General features: G+C 37.9%; 1 protein-coding gene across 1 annotated transcript in view; it reads left to right on the forward strand.

The window, feature by feature from the left end:
• ERP44 (endoplasmic reticulum protein 44) overlaps positions 1-25,318 on the forward strand; it is a 95,268-nt gene that overhangs the window by 15,940 nt on the left and 54,010 nt on the right. Inside the window, 2 exon segments of the mRNA XM_029920847.1 lie at positions 20,710-20,782; positions 22,680-22,719. Of these exon segments, the coding sequence (XP_029776707.1) occupies positions 20,710-20,782; positions 22,680-22,719 (113 nt within the window).

Consider the following 25,318-nt stretch of genomic DNA (forward strand, 5'->3'; position numbering starts at 1 on the left):
GCTTCTGCCCCCACTGGTTCTCATCCAAGGACTGCCATGAGTTTGTGGATGTGTTCTTGATGAGCTGTACATGGTAGAATTGTGATGAATGTGTACAAGGGAAAGGTGAGCAGATATTCATCCCAGGAAAGGTAAAAGTTTCTAGTGGTGCTTTCGTTATAGTGGGTTCATTTGCCTTGTAAAAAGCTTTCTCTCATAGTAGGTGGGAAGCCAACTAACTACTATTTTGACCTAATAAAGTAACAGGTTAGAGAGGCTGATTAGGGTAATGCTAAGAAGTAATTTACAGCTGAGTAATTATTATAGTTTATGGTCCTCTTTCAGTGCTGTCTTTACATTTTATAATGTTGAAAACAATTCAGAACTATACAGTATGTTTTGGGGGTGCCTTGGTGGCTCAGTCGGTTGAGTGTCCATCTTCGGCTCAGGTCATGGTCTCACAGTTTGTGGGGTCAAGCTCCGTGTCAGGCTCTGTGCTGATAGTGTGGTGCCTGCTTGGGATTCTCTGTCCCCTTCTCTCTCCGCCTCTTCCCAGTTCTTCCTCTCTCTCAAAAATAAATAAACATTAAAATGTTTTTAAGTATGTTTTTGTGGCTTTCACATTTGATCATTTGACTACTGAGGGAGTTCCATTTAGAAGACTACGTAGCCTACATAGACCCTTTATTGGACAACTTTTTTCTTTTTTTATGTTTTATTTATTTTTGAGAGAGAGAGAGAGAGAGAGAGAGAGTGTGTGTGTATGTGTGTGTGTGTGTGTGTGTGTGTGTGAGAGAGAGAGAGAGAGAGAGAGAGAGAGAGCGCGCAGGGGAGGGTCAGAGAGAGAGGAAGACACATAATCTGAAGACAGGCTCCAGGCTCTGAGCTAGCTGTCAGCACCAGAAATCGCGAGATCGTGACCTGAGCGGAAGCCAGCTGCTCAACCAACTGAGCCACCCAGGCACCCCCAGACAACTTTCTTGAATTGCTAAAAACAAAATGCTTATTGAGACTGCTGTAGTTGCTTCACTTCCTGGTAAATAGGAGAAGTATGCTTACAATTTCCACAGTGATAGAGGATGTGAACTCTAACTGATTGAAATTTGCCTTTTTTCCCTCCTTCTTTAAATCAACTCCAAGGATGAATATGGTATTTTTTGTGTTCACTCTCTTGATTGTGAATTGATTTGTCACTTTTTTACTTGCTACTTTGTCCCGAGGCAGGCCAAGTAATTTTCTTAAAATACTTGGGGAGGGAAGTCTCTAGAATTCCTGCTGTATGGTGAAGTACGTGGGGTTTTTTTTTCTATCCAAAAGTGATCCTTTCACTGTCACAATTGAGTACTAGTCCTCAATTATGAAAGCAAAGATTTCAGAAAATGTTTCTTAGTCTTACTGCAAAAACAAATATAATTCATGTCCTCTCCCAATTCTAAGTAGATAGACTTCTTTTGTGGTCTTATAGAATTATAGAATGAAAATGGAAGAACTTTAGAGTTCTATGGTTCAGTCTGTTCATTTTGCAGACATCATGGAGTCTCTACTGTTGGTCAAGCATCATACTCGGTACTGAGGAAACAAACGAATAGAACAGCATAAAACCACCTCCTTGGCAAACGTAAAATAAAGTAAGAAGAGAGGCATTTCCGCAGTGAAATATCCTTTTCATTATTTTAGAACAGTCTTAGGTTTTTAGATGCAAGGTAATTATCATTTGAAAGGATTATAATGACCAGTCTTCTTGCCAGTGGTATATTTGCTTTGCCAAATACATATATGAATGGTCATGACCTCTTTGCTTTTTTTTTTAAATTTTTAAACTTTTTAAAAAATTTATTTTTGAGAGACAGAGAGAGACAGCGTGAACAGGGGAGGGTCAGAGAGAGAAGGAGATACAGAATCTGAAGCAGGCTCCAGGCTCTGAGCTAGCTGTCAGCACAGAGCCTGACATGGGGCTTGAACTCATGAACCATGAGATCATGACCTGAGCCGGAGTCGGACGCTTAACCGACTGAGCCACCCAGGCGCCCCAGCTTTTTGTACTTCGTTCTTAAATGTACACTAATATGATTTTGCCTCTGTATTGGTTTTCTATGGTTGCCACACTGTATTAACACAAACTTGACAGCTTAAAACAAATTTATCCTCTCACTGTTTTGGAAACCAGAAGCTGAAATCAAGGTACTAGTAGGGCCACTGTCCCTCTGAATCTTCTTGGGGAGAATCCTTCTTTGCCTCTTCTAGCGGCTCCAGGCATTCCTTGACTTATATATAGATGGGTCACACCAGTCTCTATCTCCATCTTTACATCATCTTTTTCTCTGTGTGTCTCTGTTCTCTCTTCTTGCAAAGACATCAGCCATTGGATTTAGGGCCCACCCTAAATCCTAAGTCCAGGATGATTTCATTTTACGATCATTAATTACATCCACAAGAGCCCTGTTTCCAAATACGGTCACATTCTGAAGCTCTGGGTGATATGAATTTTGGGGGTACCCTGTTCAGCCCACTGCAGCCTCTGTGGTCCTTTTTGACCCCACATCTATATTTATATAGATCCATCAGCAGAAAGAAGTAAACGATCTGTGTGCATGTGTGTATAACTCAGATGTTATTCTTTAGGCTTGAAAATAAAAGTAGTGGGGCCTCTGGGTGGCTCAGTTGATTAAGTGGCCAACTTAGGCTCAGGTCGTGATCTCAGTGTTTGCGGATTTGAGTCCTGCATTAGGCTCTGTGCTGACAGCTCAGAGTCTGGAGCCTGCCTCAGCTTCTGTGCTCCCTCTCATTCTCTGCTCGCGTGCTGTCTCTTTCTTGCAAAAAATAAACAAACATTAAAAAATTAAAAAAATAAAAGTAATTAAATAATTTTTTGCATTAAAGATATTTAGGAAAATAACTTTAATTTGCATTAATAATGGAATAAGGGATTCCTTTTTTAAAATGTTTATTCATTTTTGAATGGTTTCTTTTTTAAAGAACAGTTTCAGGTTTGCAGTTGTATTAAGCACAAAGTACAGAGATTTCCTGTGTACTCCCGGCCCTCACATGTGCGTAGCCTCCCGCATTAACAATGTCCCCCACCGGAGTGGTGTGTTTATTATAGTTGTTAAACCTACACTGACACCCATTATCACCCACAGTCTGGAGTTTACTTTAGGATTTACTCTTGTTTTTGTACATTCTATGGGTTTGGACAGATGTGTAATGACCTATATCTACCATTTTAGTATTACACAAAGTAGTTTCACTGCCCTAAAAATCCTCTGTGCTCTACTGATTTATCCATGTCTCCCTTCTAACCTCTGGCCACTGATATTTTTACAATCTTGTTAGCTTTGCTTTTTCTTGCTTTGTACTTCATAAAATGTCATATGGTGGGAAACAAAGATAATGAAGCTTTTTTAGATTGGCTTCTTTCACTTAATAGTATGCATTTAAGTTTCCTATATATCCTTTCCTATATATCCTTAATAGCTTATCCCTTTTGTAGCATTGAATAATATTCCATCATCTGGATGTACTGCAGTTAGCTCACCTGCTGAAGGATATATTGGTCACTTCCAAGTTTTGACAAGGAGTAAATCTTTTGTAAACATCCATGTGTAGGTTTTGAGCAAATATAAGTTCTCATTTCCTTTGAGTAGATATCAAGGAGCAGGGATTGCAGGATTACATGTTAAGGGGATATTATTAATGAGGGAGGCTATGCACATGTGAGGGCCGGGAGTTTGTTTACAACAAACATCCAAACTATCTACCAAAGTGGCTGTCCCCATCAGTAATGAATGAGAGTTTCTGTTGCTCCATGTCCTTGCCAACATCTGATGTTGTTAGCACTGTGGATTTTAATAGGTGTGTAGTGGTATCTCATCCTTTTAATTTGCACTTTCCTGAGGATAGAATGTTTTTAAACTTTTTTGATGTTTGTTTATTTTTGAGAGAGACAGAGAAGGGGAGCAAGCAGGGGAGGGGCAGAGAGAGGGAGACACAGAATCTGAAGCAGACCCTTGGCTCTGAGCTGTCAGCAAGAGCCCAAGGCAGGGCTCAGACTTACTAGTCATGAGACCATGACCTGAGCCAAAGTCAGACTCTCAGGTGCCCTGCAAAGCATGTTTTTATATGCTTATTCGCCATCTGTATGTTTTGTGTCTGTTAGGCTTTTGGGCCCATTTCTTAAACAGATTGTTTTCTTATTGTTGAGTGTGAAGAATTCTTTGTATATTTTAGATAAAAGTTCTTTATCAGATGTGTCTTTTGCAAATACTTTCTCCCAATATATGGCTTGCAATCTTATTTTCTTGACAGTATCTTTTGCAGAACAGAAGATCCTAATTTTAATGAAATCCGGTTCATCAATTGATTCTTTCATGGATCATGCCTTTGGTGTTAAACCTAAAATGTCATCACCAAACCCAAGATTATCTAGATTTATTATCTTGTAAGAATTGTGTAGTTTTTTGTTTTACATTTAGGCTGTGATCCATTTTGAATTAATTTTTGTGAAAGGTATAAGGTTTGTATGTAGATTCATTTTTTTGCATGGGATGTTCAAGTGTTATAGCATGATTGTTGAAAAGGCTGTCTTTTCTCCATTGTATTGCTTTTGCTTCTTTGTCAGATATCAGTGATTCTATTTATATGAGCCTCTTTATGGGCCTTCTATTCTTTTCCATTGGTCTATTTGTGTATTCTTTTGCTAGTGTCACACTGTCTTGTATATTGTAGCTGTAGAGTGAGTCTTTAAGTCAGATGATGTCAATCTTCTAATTTTGTTCTTTCCCTTGAATCGTGTGTTGGCTATTCTGGATCTTTTGCCTTTCTATATAAAATTTATAAACAATTTCTTAATATCCACAAAATAAGTTGCTGGGATTCTCATTGAGTTTGCATTGAATCTATAGATCAAATTGGGAAGAATTGACCTCTTAACAATTTTAAGTTTTCATATCCATAAACATACCATAACTCTCCATGTATTTAGTTCTTTGATTTCATTTACCAGAGTTTCGTAGTTTTCTTCATGTAGATCTTATACATATTTTGTTAGATTAGTACTAAGTGTTTCATTTTGGAGGGATTCTCATTGAGTTTGCATTGAATCCATAGATCAAATTGGGAAGAATTGACCTCTTAACAATTTTAAGTTTTCATATCCATAAACATACCATAACTCTCCATGTATTTAGTTCTTTGATTTCATTTATCAGAGTTTCGTAGTTTTCTTCATGTAAACCTTATACATATTTTGTTAGATTAGTACTAAGTGTTTCATTTTGGAGGATGCCAATGTAAATGAAACTGATATATAGAAAAGTGATTGACTTTTGTTTATTCACGTTGTATCCTATAACCTTGCTATAATTGTTTGTTAGTTCCAGGAGGTTTTTTTTGTTTTGTTTTTGTGGGGTTTTTTTTTGTCATTTCTTTTGGAATTGCATAGATTATCATCTGTAAACAAAAGCAGTTGTGTTTCTTCCTTCCCAATCTGTGTGTTTTAATTCCTTTTTTTGTGTCTTATTGCATTAGCTAGAACATCCAGTATGATCTTGAAAAACAAACATCTTTGCTTTGTACCTGATCTTAGAAAGATTCAAGTTTATCACCATTAGGTATGATAGTAGAGGTTCATTAGTAAGTTGAGGAGGTTCTCTTCTATTTTTAGGTTACTGGGAGTTTTATCATGAAAGGGTATTATATTTTGTCAAATGGTTTTTCTTCATGTATTGATGTGATCATATGATTTTTCTTCTATAGCCTGTTCATGTGATGGATTGTATTGAATGATTTTTAAATGTTTAAGTAGCTTTGCCTACATGGAATATATTCCATTTGGTCATCGCATATAATTTTCTTTTTATCCATTTTGGATTCAATTTGCTAATATCTTTTGGAAGATTTTGCATTTATGAGAGAAATTGGTATATAGTTTTCTTGTAATATCTTTGTCTGATTTTGGTATTAGAGTAACACTGGCTTAACAGAATGACTTGGGAAGTATTTCCTCTGCTTCTGTTTTCTCAAGGAGATTGTAAAGAATTGGTGTAATTTCTTCCTGAAGGGTTTGGTAAAGTTCCCCAGTGAACCCATCTGGACCTAGTGCTTTCTGTCTTGGAAGGTTGTTGACTATTGATTGAATCTCTTTAATAGATATAGGGCTATGTAGATAGTCTTTGTGTGTGAGTTTTGGCAGGTTGTGCCATTCAAGGAATTGTTCTGTTTCATCTCGGTTATCGAATTTGTGGAACGAGAGTTGTTCATAGTATTCTTTGATTATCCTTTTAGTGTCCATGGGATCTATAGTGTGATGGCTTCTCTTTCATTTCTGATGTTAGGAATTACTGATTGTGCCAGTGCTCATTCCTTCCCACCAGTATATGGGAGAGGATTTAATATGGGGAATTGGTTACATAGATGTTGTGGGCTGAAAGAGCAAAAAACAACGACAGTAGTAACTCTAGGAAGTAGTTTTATGCCTAGATTGAGGGAGATAAAAGAAGAGATTATCATCTTCAAAAGGTAGGAATTTGAAAGGAGGATCCACAATGCTCTGGAGAGGGCATATTCAGCTACCACTTCACCTGAGAAATGTGGAGGAAGGGTCTCCAGAGTTGGTGGAAGTCTATTGCCCACGTTCTCTTCTTGAAAAATCTGCTCATAGATATAATCCAGTCAATTATAAAGTATGGGTAATCACTGTGTTGTATAAATATGGGTGTTGGAATGTAATCATTAAATGCTAAATTCTAGCTGTCAAAAATAATGATCATAGTGAAACAGGAGGAAGGAATTAGTCAATATCAAAACATGCATAAAAAATTATAAAAAACAGAAGTAGCACTCTGATAAGAATATGGGAATATTTGCTAACATTGATCCACATGGGCTTGGACAGAGCAGTTTAACTCCTAGTTTATAGGCCCTCAAAAAATGTTTATAATATGCATAAGGAAAGACATTAATATTGATGCAGCATCGTTTTTAATAATAAAATCAAGAAACATCCCAAATGTCTACAGTAGAAAACATAAATAGTACAAAACATAAATAGTAGTGCTATATGATGTCCACTAGCAGTTCAATCTATACGTATCACTATATCTACATAAAAAAGTTACAAAGAGGTGCACTGCCCAAAAGCACCTGCCTCAGACAATTTCATGGATGAGTGCTTACAAATACGTAAGGAACTTATGAATGGCTTACTATGTACTTTATACAAATTCTCAAAATAACACTATGAAATCATATCACTATTGTCATCATCACCCCTTTTTTATAGATGGGGACACTGTGGCACAATATGGTTAATTTGCCCAATGTCCACCACTAGGAAGTGACAGATCTGGGATGGAAATCCAGGCAGCCTGCCTCTAACGGCTACACTCAGCCATTCATCCCTGTGTTATATCAAAACTGTTTCAACTCATTGTGAAAGATGAAACTTGTCCAATTTTGGTTTAAAGACCTACATGTCTAGTAAAATATCTGTCTAGTAAAAGCAGTACCCAAAAAGGGAACTACAGGACAATCTCAACCATTATATCAACACAAATATGCTAGTAAAATGTTAGCAAAGAGAATTTAGTAGAATATTAAATAAATCTGCAACTTGAGCAGATGGAGTTATTCTAAGAAGATAAGGATTATCCACTGTTAGGAAATCTATTTAAAAATCTTAACACACTAATCAAAGGAATAAAAACAAATTATATTGCTTAATTAATAATTTTCCAAATGATATAGGAAGACATTCTAGAGTGAACAATTTAATATGGAAAGAAAAATAAGTATAATAAGTGGAATAAAAAAGAACACTTACGCCTCTTTGCCTTTTCCCATTCCTAAGTTCTTTCCCCCTTTGGGGAAATCCCCTTTGGTGAATATCCAGTAAATCAGATAAAAAATTTTAATGTGTTGTGTAGGTCATCTTTTAGCCTTACGTAGCTGAAAAGTAAATAAAAGTTAATGTTATGATGTACATAATGTTTATTATCCTATTCTTTCAGAGGGTTGTAAACTTTTTAGTTTCATGTGGACTTTTTTTTTGAGGAGGGTTTAATTGTCACACAATGTTCCACTGGTTTTTCACATACAACAGAGTGATTCAACGTCTCTGTACGTTATGCTCTGCTCTCCACAAGTAGAGCTGCCATCTGTCACCTACAACACTATCACAATACCACTGACTGTGTTCCCTATGCTGCACCTTTTATTTCTGTGACTTATTCCATAACTGGAATACCACTCTCCTTCACCCATTTTGCCCACCCTCAATCCCCTTTTACCCTGGCAGCTATCAGTTTAAACTCCTCTGTGTTTGTAGGTCTGATTCTACTTTCTGTTTATTTATTCATTCATTGCGTTTCTTAGATTCATTTTTGAGCAAAATCATCTGGTATTTGTTTTTCTCTATCTGGTTTATTTCATTTATTTCACTTATTTCCTTCTTTCTTTACCTATATCTCATGGCAACTAAGAAAAGGGAGACGGAAGTGCACAAGTGAGATAGAGTCCTAAATTCAGATTTCCTTTTCATAAGTAAGCCATGGTCATTCCCTGATTACTTATGGTCACATTGCTTAGAAAGCTAAATTACCACATGGTAGTGATGGAGATCACGTAGTAAAGGCCCTTAATATATATGAAAGCTTTAACACCTTCACAGGGTGTTGGGGGCAGGAAGTTTAGACCAAAGGGGAAGAGACAAACCCATTTGCTTTGCAGACTTAATTAAAATAGTATGTGGGCTATGGGGTAGCTAGCCACTGGCTTTTCAAAGACTAGTTCTGATTGACATTTAGAATTGGTTTGACCCGAAGGAACAGTAAAATTGTGAAGATAGGATTTTTAAGCAGTGGATTAACACATTAGGCCCATATAAAAATGGAATCATTCTTGGAGGGCACCTGGGTGGCTCAGTCAGTTAAGCCTTCAACTCTTGATTTCAGCTTAGGTCCTGATCTTATGATTGGTGAGTTTGAGCCCTCTGTGCTGACTGCAGAGCCTGCTTGGGATTCTCTCTCTCTGCTCTCTCTCTCTCTGTGCTCTTACCCCACTTGTGCATGTGTTCTCTCTCTCTCTCACCCTCAAAATAAATGAACTTTAAAAAAATGGAATCATTCTTGGATTTTTTAATGAAAATATTTTTATCATAGAACATAATACTCAGGAATAGGAAACCAAAAAGCCTGAGAGTCATTCCAGAACTGAGTGAATATGGAAAACAAGAAACAAGATTTTACCAAAGAACAGTTCTTCACTGAAGGTTGTTGACGCACCAAGAAGGGTCAGGGCCACATGTTTAGTAGTGAAATAAAGACATTTTTTTGATGTATGTAGGAGGTATTTTCTTCACTTTGCAGTTTAGAAATAAATACGCCACCAGCAGAAATAAGACAGTTAAAGGGTTTAAATTATACAGTTGAGGATATATCAGAGCCTATATGGTATAAACCTTGAAATTTGTTTTTATATAAAAGTAGAAACATTGGTATTTAGTTTACTGTCTTATGTGGTATATTGGCTATCCTCCCCACTCTTCTTCCCCATTTCTCTATGGGTACTCCCTTTTTCTCCTAGATAAACTTGTACTTGATTGCCTGTCTCAGGATTCACCTCTAAGGGGAGCCAGTTAGATAGGCCGTAATTTTTCATGTAAAATTTCCTCCCTCCCTCCCTCCCTCTCTTTCTCTCTCTCTCTGTCTCTGTCTCTGTCTCTCTAAGTAGGCTTCACACCCAGCATGGAACCCATCATGGTGCTTGAACCCACAATCCTGAGATTAAGATCTGAGTTGAAAGATCAAGAATCAGACGTTTAACTTGCCTGAGTCACCCAGGCACCCCTAAAATTTCCTCTCTCTTGACATGACTTGGATCCCCATGGTGTCATTTCACGTTTTACTCTATATCCGTTGTTTCATTGTACTATTTCTTGGGCTTGATGAGATTGAGGTCAAGTTCAGTTTTTTGGGTTAATACTTCACAAGTGGTACTTTTTATTTGCTATTGTATCCTATAAAGAAGCATTAATATTTGGTTGTTCCACTTTAGTAATGTTAAGATTGTTCAGTAACAGTGTCGTTGTCTGCATTAAGATTAACTCAGAGCTTCTCGAAAGCCTAAGCAAAAAGGGACTATGATGTACTGTGTAATTCTCATTGTTCAGTACCCAGCAGTTATCTTTTGAGAACAGATAATGAGTTTGCCAGGAACTATGGATGACTTTTCAGTTAAAATACTTGAGACAGAGAGAATCTTCTCTTTCTCTCTTTATAATATGAAAGAGAAATTAAGTTTGATGATCTGGCTAGACGTTTGTATATATATGTGTATGTATCATGTTATTCACAGCCCTATCCCTAGTGCCTAGACAGTGCCTAGCATGTATGCAGTAAATGACTCAGTGAAATATTTGTGGAGTGAACGACCAAACAAAAGAGTGTATGTGCCAGCATGTATGGAGATTCCCTTCGGGAACTTGGTTTCAGGAGGCATCCCGGGCGAGGTTACAGTGCAGCACAGGAGGAGTAGTCATCCTTTTTCTCGGCATGTATCTGCACGCGTATGTTCCGGAGACAGTGAGCATGCGGTGTTGTCTCACACCGCCCTCACCCCCCTGCCCCCTGGCTCTGGTTCCAGAGTGTACAGAAAAAGAAGACAATTCTCAACTTTTCTCCCAATACCCGTTCTTTGGTAGTACCACCATTGCTGGAATTTTGGGTTTTAGAGGAAGGGTATGGTGCCTTTCCACAAGTTCAATCCCATTTCTGAAAAGCTTAGGACCCTTCTGTGAAGGTCAGAGAACTACATTGTCTCTTCTGGGTAAATTAGTTCATTCCCCATCCCCACTTTTTAAAAAATTTTAATTCCAGTACAGTTACCATGTCATCTCGTGTTAGGCTCTTATCCCAGTTTTAGACTACAGTGGAGAACCAGACACACAGATGGGATCAACTTTTTAATTATTTGTTTGTTTGTTTGTTTAGAGAATGTGAGTGGAGAAGGGTGGAGAGAAAGAGAAGCTCCTGCAGGCTCCGTGCTGTCAGTGCAGAGCCCGACACGGGGCTCGAACTTACAAAACTACCAGACCGTGACCTGAGCAGAAATTAGGAGTCGGACGCTTAACCAACTGAGCCACCAATGTGTCGCATTGATTTTTTAAAAATGTTTGTTTCTTTATTTTGATAGAATAGGGGAAGGGCAGAGACAGAATCCCAGGCAGGCTCTGCACTGTCGGCACCCCCAGCTTCCTTATGTGCGCGCGCGTGCGCTCGCGCGCGCGCGCGTGTGTGTGTGTGTGTGTGTGTGTGTGTGTGTGTAGTTGACTTACATTACATTAGTTTCAGGTGTACAACATAGTGATTAGACCAGTTCATATGTTATGCTGTGCTCACCACAAGTATAGCACCATCTATTACTCTACACGGTGTTACGGTACCACTGGCTATACTCCCTACACTGTGCCTCTTCTGTGAGTTACTCCTTCCATAACTGCAGCTATGTGTCTCCCACTCTCCTTCACCCGTTTTGCCCATCCTCCTACCCCCTCTCTGATAATAACCATCTGTTTGTTCTCTATAGCTATGGGTCTGTTGCTGCTTTTTGTTTGTTTTGACTTTTAGATTCCACATATAAGTGAAATCACATGATACTTATCTTTCTTTCGCTTATTTCACTGAGCATAATACCTTCTAGGTTCATCCATGTTGTCACAAATGTCAAGATCTCATTCTTTTTTTAATGGCTGAGTAATGTTCCAGTGTGTGTGTGTGTGTGTGTGTGCGTGTGCGTGTGCGTGTGCGTGTGCACGTGCGTGCTTGTGTACCCTACCTTCTTTATCCATTCATCTATGGATGGACACTTGGGCTGTTTCAATATCTTGACTATTATAAATAATGCTGCAATAAACATAGGGATGCATATATCTTTTTGATTAGTGTTTTTGTTTTCTTTGGGTAGATACCCAGTAGTGAAAGTAATGGATCATGTGGTATTTCTGTTTTTAGTTTTTGAAGAACCTCCATACTGTGTGTTACAGTGGCCGCAGCAGCATACATACTCAGCAGCAGTGCATGAGGGGTCCTTTTTCTCCACATCCTCACCAATACTTGTTATTTCTTGTCTTTTTTATTTAAGGCACTCTGACAGTATGAGGAGACATCTCGTTGTTTTGATTTACATTTTCCTGATCATTAGTGATAGTGAGCATCTTTTGTTAGGTCTTTTGGAAAATGTCTATTCAGGTCCTCTGCACCCCTCCCTTTTTTTTTTTTTGAGCTGCAGTCAAGAGTTGGACACTTAACTAACTGGCCCCCCCCGAGGCACCCCTGCCCATTTTTAATTAGATTATTTGGTGTTGGTTGGTTTTGTTTGTTAGTGAGGTGGTTTCGGTTTTGTGTGTGTGTGTGTGTGTGTGTGTGTGTGTGTGTGTGTGTGTTGTATAAATTCTTTATTTATTTTGGATATTAACCCCTTATCAGATATATAATTTTTAAATGTTTTCTCCTATTCAGTAGGTTGCCTTTTGTTGATGGTTTCCTTCCCTGAGCAAAAGCTTTTTACTTTGATGTAGTCCCAGTAGTTTGTATTTGTTTTCCTTGCCTTAGGTAAAAATGTTGCAAAGGCCAGTGTCAGAGAAATTAATGCCTGTGTTCTCTTCTAGGATTTTATGGTTTTGGGTCTCACGTTTAGGTCTTTAATCGTTTTGAGTTTATTTTTGTGTGTGTTGTAAGAGAGTGGTCCAATCTCATTATTTTGTATGTAGCTGTCCAATTTTCCCAGCACCATTTATTGGAGAGACTGTCTTTTCCCCCATTGTATACTCTTGTCTCCGCAGTCATAGGTTAATTGGCCATCTACTTGTGGGTTTATTTCTCAGCTCTCTATTCTGTTACATTGGTCTCTGTCTATTTCTGTGCCAGTACCATACTGTTTTGATTAGTGAAGCTTTGTAGTACATTGTGAAGTGACATGGGTTTTAATGGAAACCCATGCAGGATCAAACAACTAATGTGCAAGAAAAAATATGAATTGCAACAATTTATTTTTATTTTCTATGGTTGTTTCTACTGGTTGAGTGTAGGGATTATATTACCGAATGTGAATTATTTTTGGGGTATAGAATTTATTTTCTCAAACATGTCTGCACCCACCATATTTTGACTTACTTAAGAATGTTATAATTTTTCTAATGTTTCTTTATAAAAGCAGATTGGTCCTGACTTGTCCAAATTTTGTATCATTTGGCCAAAAGTTGTATCACTGAGCAGTTTAAGGGTTAAAGTAGCTTCCCAGAGTTATTCTATACTTAGTCCTATTTTTTCCCCATCTTTGAACTTCTAGTTCATTATAATGCTTCTGGGAATACCAACAATGAGATGTGCCTCGACTGATACTCAGCTTCAGGGCTCTTACAGTGCTTGTCAGCCTCAGCCTTTTTTTCTCTGGGGACCTTTCTTATCTCTTAGCTCCTTGCAGCCGACTGAAAAATCTCTATGCTTCTGTTGCCTGCCAGCTTAATGCAAAACTGAGAGTCAGAGAAGTGGCCCCAGGGAGGAGAAGCAACCTGGGTCCCGTGGCATCAGGACTTCAGGTAGCAGGCTGGTTTGTCAATTTGGATTAGAATGGAAGAGAACTGTTGCCTTGTATATTACTTATTTCTTGCTATAGGAGAGACATAGTTTGTCAAGGGTTTTGAGAGTCTCCTAACAGAAAGGCAGGAAAATGAAAGGGTTAGCAAAAATACACCGAGCTATTACTGCAGAATGCCTAGCAGATGTAATGTCAGTTGAGAACAGTAATGCCACATGGAAGGAAACATTCTCTATTAAAGCTTCTATTTTATGCCAATAATTTTCATGCAGAGATCTCTATTCAAGCAGAAGGCACTTAAAAAAATTAACATATTTGTAAATTTCTAATAAGATTACAGATTTCACATTTTTCTAAAATCACAGTAATTTGCATGTCAATACAAACTTCTCACAGATGAGTCTTACTTGTTCTTGTGTTCATATTTGAGGACCATAAACATTGCACAGAGTTTACAATGGGTTTCCATGCTTGCTTGTAGAGTTGGAGGCTTTGCTGTCTAAAGAAGTGCTTCTGTGTCCAACTCCTGCTCTGGTCATTGCCTCGCAGTCTGTGAGTTCAAACCCCGCATTGGGCTCTATGCTCAGCGTTCAGAGCCTGGGGCCTGCTTCAGATTCTGTGTCTCCCTCTCTATCAGCCTCTTCCCAACTTGTTTTCTCTCTCTCAAAAATAAAATAAACATTAAAAAAAATTTTTTTTAAGCCATGCTTCTTAAACTGTAATGTGCATAGGAATCACTTGGGGACCTTGTTAGAGTAGGAGTCTGAGTCACGTAGGTCTGGGGCCTGATATTTTGCATTTCTCACAGGCTCGCAACTGATGCCAGTGCTGCTGGTTCAGGAACCACTACTTGAATAGCAAGGGTTTAAGGTATTCGGCTTTAAAAGAAACAAATTCACTGGAAATACTTCTTGTTTCCCAAATTCATTGACTAAGTTATGGTATTAAACACTTAAAGCCTAGCAAATGCTTTGTGACTATGAATCTTGCCAACAGAAATAATACCTAATCACCTCTTTTGCCCAATAGTTTATTAGATTCTGGTCCTAAAATAAGAAAATATAAGAGTATTAGAAGTTTATCCATTAATGTAACTAGCTATACTTATTTATTTATTTATTTATTTATTTATTTATTTTTTAGAGAGAGAGAGAGAGAGTGCATGTGTGCAAGCATGAGTTGGGGAGGGGCAGAGAGAGGGACAGAGAGAATCCCAGGCAGGGTCCATGCTGTCAGCACAGAGCCTGAGGCAGGGCTCGATCTCATGAACTGTGAGATCATGACCTGAGCCGAAATCAAGAGTCCGACACTTACTTAACCAACTGAGCCACCCAGGTGCCCTTGCTATTCTTAAATAAGGGTGCTGAAGTGTCAGAGGACACCTGTGGGGGAACCCAAAGAAGGTATGCCTAGGAGCTCAGGACAACCCTTAGTGATGTGAGGGCTTTCTGCAGGCAGGAAGATCACTTCTGAAGTTCCCTCTAAATTTGAGTCTGTAAATAATCACCATTACATAATTAAAAACATTTTAATAGGCTTCATTCTTATTTTATAAACATTAAACATGTTTGTTGGCCCTTCCCATTTCTGAACCTCTTTCCCTCATTTCTCACCTTCAGCACCTTCTCTCTAAATTCTTAGTGTATTAATATCATCTATCCTCTCATTCACTTTGTATGTATTTGAGTACTTACTGTATACAAATAGGGTGTTGTAGTAAATGGATCTGTGGTGTATAAAATTGAATAAGGTGCGGTCTCTCTTTCAAGGTCTCCTGAAGGAGATAAGATAGCACAAGTAATCTTTGTGAATAATAATCTGTTAACACCCTCCAGAAAGTGCTCTGTGGGTTCAGAAGAGGGAGAAATAAATCACTAGGGTCTGGGATCACCAGGAAAGCCTCCATTGAAAAAAAGCTTTTGAATTAGGTCTTGAAAACTAGACAGCCCTTCCTAGCTGTTCCAAAAAGGACATTGTAAGAGGAAACTGCATGAAGTTATGGATGCAAGTGAATATGGAGACACATTTTAATAATTGCAAGTACTATAGACCTCTTGGATTTTTGGATTCGTAACTTCAGGATTTGGATTGTTCATTTGTGAGTGACCATTGAAGGGTTTTCCGGAGTTACTGATTCTATTCCCTTGTGAAGAGCCTAGCATCCCAAGTCCACACGTGAGGCTAGTAATTGCTTCAGCAGCATTCATACCTGCATCCATCTTTATTCTTCTCTCTGAATGTGTGGGAAGACATTGCATACTTATTAATAATAACTCAGGATGTGTGAGGAGCTTGCTATAGTTCCTTTCCATTGCCCAAGGTCTCCTGCCAGTATGGTGACCATATGATTTATTGCCAAACTGGGACCCAGTTGAAAGGAGTGATGCGTTAGTGATATTCCACAGCGACAGGCATAAACTGGGTTTGTCTCAAGCAAGCCAGAGCATATGGCCAACTAGAACGTATGGTTACCCTGTACTTTCTGTTAGTTGGAGGATGGGATATGGATGGGGAGCAGTGGGATGTTATTTAGGAAAGCAAGTTTGTGGATGGTCCTAAATGCCAGGTTCAAGATTTAGGCTTAGAGAAAAGCCCTTGGAGGTTTTTTGTTCATTTGGTTGGTTTTGTTCTTGTGTTCTTTTGACATAGGATTTGATAACGCAAAGCAGCATTTGGAAAGAGGAGTCTGGCCTCTGTGGGCAGGTTAGATAGAAGGGAAGTGCTTAATTCAGGGAGTGCCATAGCATTCCCATTAAGGGTATATTTGAATAGTAGCCACTCAAATGGTCTTCATGTACAAGGAAAAATTGCTAATTTATTTTTATAATTATGAATATAGAAGCTTTAATAATTCACTTCCAATATGTGTTATTACTGATATTAGTTCACACTTCTGAAGAAAAGCCTGTTGGATCAGTGTCTTGTTCAGTTAATGTCTCAAAAGAGGAGTAGTGCTAGGTTTAGCAGTGAGCACCAGAATTATACATATACTGCCCAGCATCATACATATACATACATATACATATACTGCCCAGCATTAAACATATACATACATATACTGCCCAGCATCATACAAATACATACATATACATATACTGCCCAGTATCATACATATACATATACTGCCCAGCATTATACATATACATACCTTAATATTGTAAAAGTTAAAATTTTTACCTAACACTGAGTGCTTAATAAAAAAATCTTTACAAAATTTATTTCTAAAATACTATCTTTTGTCATGTAACCAATTTTTATTGTATCTTGTTTCACTTTGAAGTCTAATCCAGAGAAGATTTTAGTTTCCATTAGCACACATCTCCCCTTTTTCTGTCCCCACCCCATGGAATAGGTGAGACTTTGAGAAAAGAAAGGTTTTTTTTTAAGATTTTTTAATTATCTTTTTAAGATCTATTTAATTTTGAGAGAGAGTACAAGTGGGGGAAGGGCACAGAGAGACGAGGAAAAAAGATCCAAAGTGGGCTCTGCACTGACAGCAGCGAGCCCGATATAGGGCTCATACTCACAACCCAAGAGAGCATGCCCTAAGCCAAAGTCAGACTCTCAACTGACTGAACCAACCAGGTGCCTCGAAAAGGAAAGTTATTTGTTACCAGGAGAATCAGATATTCATGGAAGAGGACATCAGTCTTTGAAGAATTGATTATGCAGTAGTGGAGAAGAGGACACTCCGGGTAGAGGAAATGATGTATGCAAAGAGGAGAAAGCAGAAAAATTGTGGGGTGTGCTTTGGGAAAAGCAGCTGGCTGCTGGGCGGCCTCGGAAGTGCTACGGGAAAACAGCAGGCATGCTGGCTCACTAGCTGGTTAGGTGGTCATGGAGGACATGGGGAAATTTAAAGAGAGGAAAGCTTTTTTTAAAAAATCTTTTTTAATGTTTATTTTTGAGAGAGACACACACAGAGTGTGAGTGGGGGAGGGGCAAAGAGTGGGAGACACAAAATCAGAACCAGGCTCTAAGCCTGAGCTGTCAGCACGGAGCTGGACTCTGGGCTTGAACTCACTTGCCATAAGATCATGACCTGAGCCGAAATCAAGAGTCAGATGCTTAACCAACCGTGCCACCTAGGCACCCCTTAAAAAACCTGCTCAGGAAAGAAAATACCTTTATTTGTTGAAGAAGCTTCTATTTAAAGGTAGCCTATCACCATATATTTTTTTAATAATACCAGTTTACCAGTGTACCTTTTATGTAAGGTCATATCACTAGACATATCTGAGACCGAAATGTTTAATATTTGGTACAATAAATGCATGGGGATGGAATTATGTAGTGACTTATAGATGACTGGAGATTCTTCTCTGTTGGCAAGAAAAAGAGCTAATGAACTGAAGAGAATGACCAACTTTTAAAATATTATGCCTGTATATTTACATGTGTTGTCTAAATATTTCATCATTAGAAGGTAATATTCTCCATGTTTGTTAAGATCTTCCATATTCAAAATGTCTTTGTAGGTTTTTGTCATTTCTTTTAAAGAAAATACATTTAAAAGTTTTCTTCAAGTCTTAACTTTTGAATGAATGGCTCTCTGTTTTAGAGCTACTTGTCTTTATTTTACTTAATCACTATAGGTTTTGGCGCATAAAGATGTTTCCCTGGAAGAATTTTGTTTAGGCTTAGGGCTGACATGAAACGAAACAATTTGTCAGACTAGTGGAGCTTGCTAACAATTCAAATAAACAACCTGTCTTTTCCTTTACACTGCATACTAATAAAAATATTAATGATAACACATCTCCTTTATGCCCCAAAGGGTGGAGAGATGATTGGGTCAGAGACCGTTTTCTTGCCCTGGGCCCTCTTAAACACAACTGCTAGCTGAACGTGGCTTCTCAGTTGCGTGGTTATTGGCATGACGTTTCTGAAGTACCAGTATTTAACACAGCCTGATGGATTGTTGCCCCTTTTTTATTATCTGGGAAGTAAATGCTTTTGCCATGTAAATATTTCAAGGTACAAAGAAGTTAAATTCTTTATAAACATACTTTGATGGATGATAACTAACTCTTCAAAAATGGGCTTATTACTTAGATCATACAACTGAAGACTGTTATCTGTATTTGACATTTTTCTCCCCTCCTTAAAACCACAATTTTGAAAGCTCCTTGTGACAGAGCATACCATGCCTTATGCATTTGTACCCTCCGTATCTAGTAGATGCTTGCTTCATAAATGACTGTCAAGTTATTTAATGCCTTGACTTTGATAATGACCAACTTTGTTGCTTGATAATATTTTTGCTTCACCTTCTTGAATTTTTCTTCAACACACATTTCACCCTAAAGTCTTGTGTCAGTGTAACTGGTTTTCTTAAACAGAAAATAACAGGCTCAAATGGAGTTACTTATGCTAAGCCCCAGGCTACCAAACTAAGACTTAATTATAGTTTTGGCTTTCCCAGAAATGGAATTTTAAACCAGTCGACCAAGAAATGCCTGATCAGCACTAGTTAGGTATTAAGCCTAATAGACCTCTGCCATCCCCAAAAGGAAAGTGACTTTCAATAACCAACCCACTTTTTTTTCCTAGTAAAACTTACTTGTTCCCACTCCTTTTCTTTCTTTTTTTAAAAAACTTTTTTAAACATTTATTTATTTTAAGAGAGAGAGAGACAGACAGACAGACAGACAGACACAGACAGAGCATGAGCAGGAGAGGGGTAGAAAGAGAGGGAGACACAGAATCCAAAGCAGGCTTCAGGCTCTGAGCTGTCAGCACAGAGCCTGATGCGAGGCTCGAACCCATGAGTGAGATCATGACTTGAGCTGAAGTCGGACCCTCAACCGATGGAGCCACCCAGGTGCCCCTCTTTTTTTTTTTTTTTTTTTTTTAACTTTTTTTTGAGAGAGACAGAGTATGAGCAGGGGAGGAGCAGAGATGGAGAATCTCAGGCAGGCCCCATGTTGTCAGCAGAGCCCATTGTGGGGCTCAATCTCATAAACTATGAGATCACTCAACTGATTGAGCTACCCAGGCACCCCACCAGTTAATTTCTAAAGTGTTAAAAATGATGAAATTAGTTACATGTCAAACATTCATAGACTTTAACATATGTAGCTTACTTTCAGTAGAGTACAATTTATTGGTTGCTAGCAGAAATAGTAGTCCATTGTTGGCTACTCAATTTTGGTAACTTGAAAATAAGGCTAGTGGTATTTGGCTTTTTCTAAGAAAATAATGAATGTATGCTGGGCTTGTTTGCATATCAGCATGAACATGGCTCTTTATAAGATTCAGAAATTGAATTGTTGGTAAAGTAAAAATTTTTTGAATGGTATCTATAGTGACTACCACAGTGTCTGTGGAATGGGCTGTCAGTGCCTTGCCAGGACCCCTGGCGTTAGTTGTCACTCAATAGCCATACTTCAGTGAATGGATTTCCTTAAACACAGGGTGTATTAAAGATGGGACCTAGAAATAAAATGCACCAAGTGTACTACTTTTTAAACTAAGTGAACAGTTGCTAGTTTAGTTTAAAGTTGAATCTTTTGTTTTGCATATGGCAAGCTAATATTTTCTTTGATAAACCTGAACTTTGGTTTAATGTTTTGGAAGCAGAAAATTCTCTCTTTTAATAACCTCTCCCTTAACACATTGTTACCACCAGTATGTGAGATGAGACAAAAAAGGCTACGGGCTTACAACTTCAGTGTCTTTCTTGAATTCTTATCTTTATCATTTTGTTTTATCTTAGAAACATGGTAGGGATGGAGTCAGCAAACAGCTTTAGTTTGTATTCTTTCAAAATTGATAATAAGCCAGTTCATTTTTTCTTGCTGTACCGTAAAGTTCTTGAAATGTTAGTTTAAAAGAATGAATAAATTCTTAATTTCTTATTTAGAAACAATTGTTTTTGTGTTTTTGGAAGTATAGGAGGTCTTACTTGACCAACTTCTAGGCTTAAGAAGTTAGTACTTCACCTGTTTCATTGATCTAGTGAGGGGTTAGAATAATAACAATGAAGATAATAAAAATTAAAACCAATTGATGGATGATTTTGTAAATAATAAGTGGGACCAACTTTATTCATAAACTTTCTTTTCCTTATTATTAAACTTTCTGTAATATTTGCCTTTTGTGGAAAATTTATTAATTTCACATTTTTAAAATTTCCAGGTAACTTGGGTTTTTACTCCTGTAACAACTGAAATAACAAGTCTTGATACAGAAAATATAGATGACATTTTAAGTAAGTACCTTGATATTTTTAAAGTACACTTTTCTTTATAAAAAGTTAGTTTATATACAAAAACAAAGTTAAATCCCAATTACTAGAACAGTTTGAGGAGCTGGTGTTATTTCCATGGTTTACTGAATTAACAAAGCACTTTTGGTTTTGATTTTTATGAAATTTCTAAAAATGTGTATGATGTCTCCTTTATGTGTTACAAATAAACTTTAATCTTGTTTTATTTCTTTGCCTTGTCATAAATACCATTCTTAACAATTCATGCAGTATTTTGCTAGAGCCTACTTAGATTAGAGGCCAGGAGTCTCTTGTGCAGTGCTAAATGTTCGAGATCTTAGGACACAGTCTAGAAATCTTTTGTCTTTTTTAACCTTTGACTAATTCACTGACTCTGATCTCTTTTATTGTCATTGGTCCAAATAAGTTAAGTATTTTGCTGACTGCTTTGTTAGCTGACAATGTGATTATGGATAAAAGTAGTAGAAGGAAGGTGAACACACAGTTGATGGAAAATCACAGTTTAGGAGATTTAAGAAAATGTACAATGCATACATGGTTTCTTCCTTCTTTTCTAAAGAATTCCATTTCATCCACTGGTTTAAGCAGAATAAAACCAAAAATAATAAAAGTAAAAAGAGTAATTCTTGAGCCTTGTATGCTATTTTGTGTTCTTGCAACTGGTTTTAAACACTAAAAAGTCTCTTCCTACATTATGGGATTTCTTTAGAGCAATGGTTCAGTAACCTTGAGCATGCATGAGTCACCTGGAGGACTTATTAATATTATTAATATCCGTACTGCTAGGCCTGGCTCCAAGTTTCTGATAGAAACTGCTAGGCCCCACCTGAGAATTTGCATTTCTGTAAGTTTCTACATGCTGCTCGTGCTTCTGGTCCAGGGAGTGTAGTTTGTGAACCACTGCTTTAGAGTGAAAAAGCAAATGGGTAAAAAGTGCTTTGAAGGTAAAAAAGGTAGAAGGGAATTGAAACTTACAAATCATTCTCCTTTCGTTTTTCAAAGTCTAGAGTAACTTTTATTTTTGTGCTTGAGTTTATCTAAGTTTCTCTGTATTAAGTTTAGTCTCCTGTCTCCACATCCTCCTATGCAAATGATACTAAGTTATTTTGGCAACAGAGAAGAGCTGTTAAATTTAAGGATAGGAACTAGAAAATGTACATGTTTTGCACCTGTATTATTTATAGATTACTTGTTGCAATTAGGGTCATCTGAACTTTAGAAGTGGCTTAGTTACACAGGTCTCTTCTGTGTAATAGAATTTTCTTGCAGAGCCAATTCTCAGTTTATTCATGTATAAGGGAGATAAAAAAATGGATTATTAAAGTCCAAATCATTCCACTTCACTTTTTTAAATGTATGTTTATTTTTGAGAGAGGGGGGGAGAAGGAGAAAGAGCGAGCGAGCATGAGTGAGAAAAGGACAGAGAGAGAGAGGGAGATACAGAATCCAAAGCAGGCTCCAGGCTCCTGGCTGTCAGCACAGAGTCCGACATGGGGTTCAAACCCTGAATCCTAAGATCATGACCTGAGCCAAAGTCGCTTAACTGACTGAGCCACCCAGATGCCCCTCCACTTGACTTTTAATGAGAGTAGGAGATTTAGTGGTGTGCGTGCTGATCTGGGTTTGAGTCTCCTTTTGTTTTATATTCATTCGATGAAGGTGTACAGACAGAGGATATAGAGAAAAGGATTAGGGACTCCCACAAGTTACATAACCTGTCCGTGAGTCTGTGTGTGGGTTTCTTAATTGTTCTTGTGTAGTTTTAGTGGGACTTTACATAAATGGAAAAAAGACCATAAGGAAAACCAAATCTTGGATTATGTCTGTTTTACAAAAACATAATTAACTTAGGTTGTTTGGTTTTGTTTTTCAATTTCAGACAATGCTGATGTTGCTTTAGTAAATTTTTATGCTGACTGGTAAGTAATAACCTTATTTTTGTTTTTTGTGGGGGAGGGGTGACAAAGTTGCATCATTGAGTTTTTTTCTTTTATCTTTAATTGTATTTTTTTTTGCTAGAAAGGAGTGAATGGGGAAGCCTTTTTCATATGTGAGATAGTATTCCACAGACAAAGTCAATTAAAGTTCATTCACAAAGGGAACAGCTTAATTTGGTGATTGTATTTTAAGAGAAAAATATATTGGAATCCATTATCCCACATATAAAAGCAGTAACAAAAACTCATATCCCTCCCTCCTTTTCTCTCTCTCTCTCTCTCTCTCTCTCTCTCACACACACACGCGCACACACACATACACACACACACACACACGAGTATGTACTGCAGTTCTGAATTTTTTTTGACTGACGAAGTAGAGTGTGTTTGGAAGTGAGGGTGTGGATGTTGCTAGTTTAGAAGGAAAAATCACGTTGACACTTTTTTTTTTAGATGTTTTTTAATTTATTTTTGAGAGACAGAGAGACAGCACGAGTAAGGGAGGGTCAGAGAGAGAGGGAGACACAGAATCCAAAGCAGGCTCCAGGCTCTGAGCCGTCAGCACAGAGCCCGACGTGGGGCTCGAACCCACGAACAGTGAGATCATGACCTGAGCTGAAGCCGGACGCTTAACCAACTGAGCCACCCAGGGGCCCCTGTTGACACTTTTTAAACATGTATCACTTACTACTTCTAGGAAGCCTTTACTCTTTCCCCTGTCTAAATCAGATTCTTGTCTTTTGTGTTTGTTTATATAGTACCGGATACCACTTTCTTTTTCCTTACTGTGTTGTTTTGTCTTTTATATTTGTGCCTCAGCAAAGAAACACTGAGGATGGAGACAATGTCTTACTCAGCATTCATGGCATTTCAAACCAGGGCATACTATGTAGTAGATATTAAAGAATGTGACAAGATGTTAAACAATGTGTCAAGTAGGGAGCTTGAGCCTAGAGGTTTGAAACATTCACATGATCCCTATTCCTAGACCATCTCTATTTTATTTAACCCTTTTAGACTTATTACTGCCTGCTGGTTGCCATTACCCTACTTCAGGCCACAGTCCAGTTTACCCAGATTCCCGGGACAGTCTCCTAATTTGTTTTCTGTGCCTCAAGTCCTACGTGTGTCCATTTTGTTCTCTAAAAAGTAAGCCAGAGTGGTCTTTCCTAACGTACTCACTGAATAAGGTTGCACTCTTAAAACCTTAAGTGATGCTCCATTAACTCTAGGTCTGAAGTCCTTTACCTTGACCTAGAAAGCCCCCAATGATCTGCTCCCTTTCTATTTCTTCATCTATATTTCTTGCCTCTTTCTACTCCCACATTCTGTACCACTTATACTAAATGTCTTTCACTTTCTATAATATTCTGTCATTACTGGACCTTTAGTCCTGGGATTTTTTTTCTGCCTAGATGGGGTCACTCTTCTCTCACTCATTAAGTCTTAATCCTCTTTCGAGTCTTAGATTAGATGCCACTTTCTCCAGGTCACCTTCCTATATCAATATTCCTACCCTTATTCCAACTGTTTTTTATGTCTTCCCATAACACCATGTGCTGACCTCATTGTAACACCTGTCTGCTATAGGTCAGTTGGTGGCCACCTTCTACAGACCTAGCTTTAGGTTACTGTATCTACCTTTTCTCAAGATTAGTCCCCAGGCCCTCTGCATAATACTTGGCAGATAAGCACATAATAAATATTCACTGAGTGAATGACATATAGTGTAGGTATTTAAAGAACTTCAGTAAAATGTTGAAGATATACAGAGAAAATGCCATTTATAAAACGTATAACCAGGGTAGCATTTTCCAAGATAAATTAGGATTGTCTACATGTAGCAATAGCTATAAGATTATTTGGTATAAGATTATCTAGTCCAATCCACTTTAGTAATAAAACTGAGACCCAGAGAGAAGCAAAGTGTCTTCCCAGGGTTACCTGACAGGGTAGTGGCAGAGTTAAAACTAGAACACGGTTCTCTTGACTGAGGTATTTTGTGTGTTGTAAGAAAGAGAAATAGAACGTGCCACTGACCTTGTCCCAGAAACTGAATTGGAAATGTGGGCTAATTGCAGTTTTTTGGGAAAACATATTACCAATGTTGCTCATGAATCCGTTGCTTTATACAATTGAAAAAACCTTAGGAAATTGACCATAGGACATAGATTTATACTATATGGCCACACAGGCTCCATTCTGAGTTCTGTCTGAAAGTTATTAATGTGGCACAGTTTAAGGAAGATTCTCTAATATAGCTGCCTAAAAATACGGATATGCCTCAGAGAGTAATGAACCATAGTAGGTGCCCTAATAGTGCTGTTAGGTGCCAGCCTCCTTATATATATTGTGTTTAATGCTAAGAACTACTCTGAAGGTAGGTATCATAATTTCCATTTTAGGTTGAGAAAATTAAGGGTCAGAAAGTTCATAAGGCTAGTAAGTGGTGGGACTGGGATTTAAACTCAGTTATGTCTGACTCCAAAGCTTATTTTTACCCCCTACTAGGTCATACTAGTAAGTACCCCCAAATTGTCCCTGCAAGGACTCTTACCCATTTGGTTGGTTTGTAAAGGGT

Source organism: Suricata suricatta, chromosome 13, assembly GCF_006229205.1.
Source record: "Suricata suricatta isolate VVHF042 chromosome 13, meerkat_22Aug2017_6uvM2_HiC, whole genome shotgun sequence".
NCBI lineage: Eukaryota > Metazoa > Chordata > Mammalia > Carnivora > Herpestidae > Suricata > Suricata suricatta.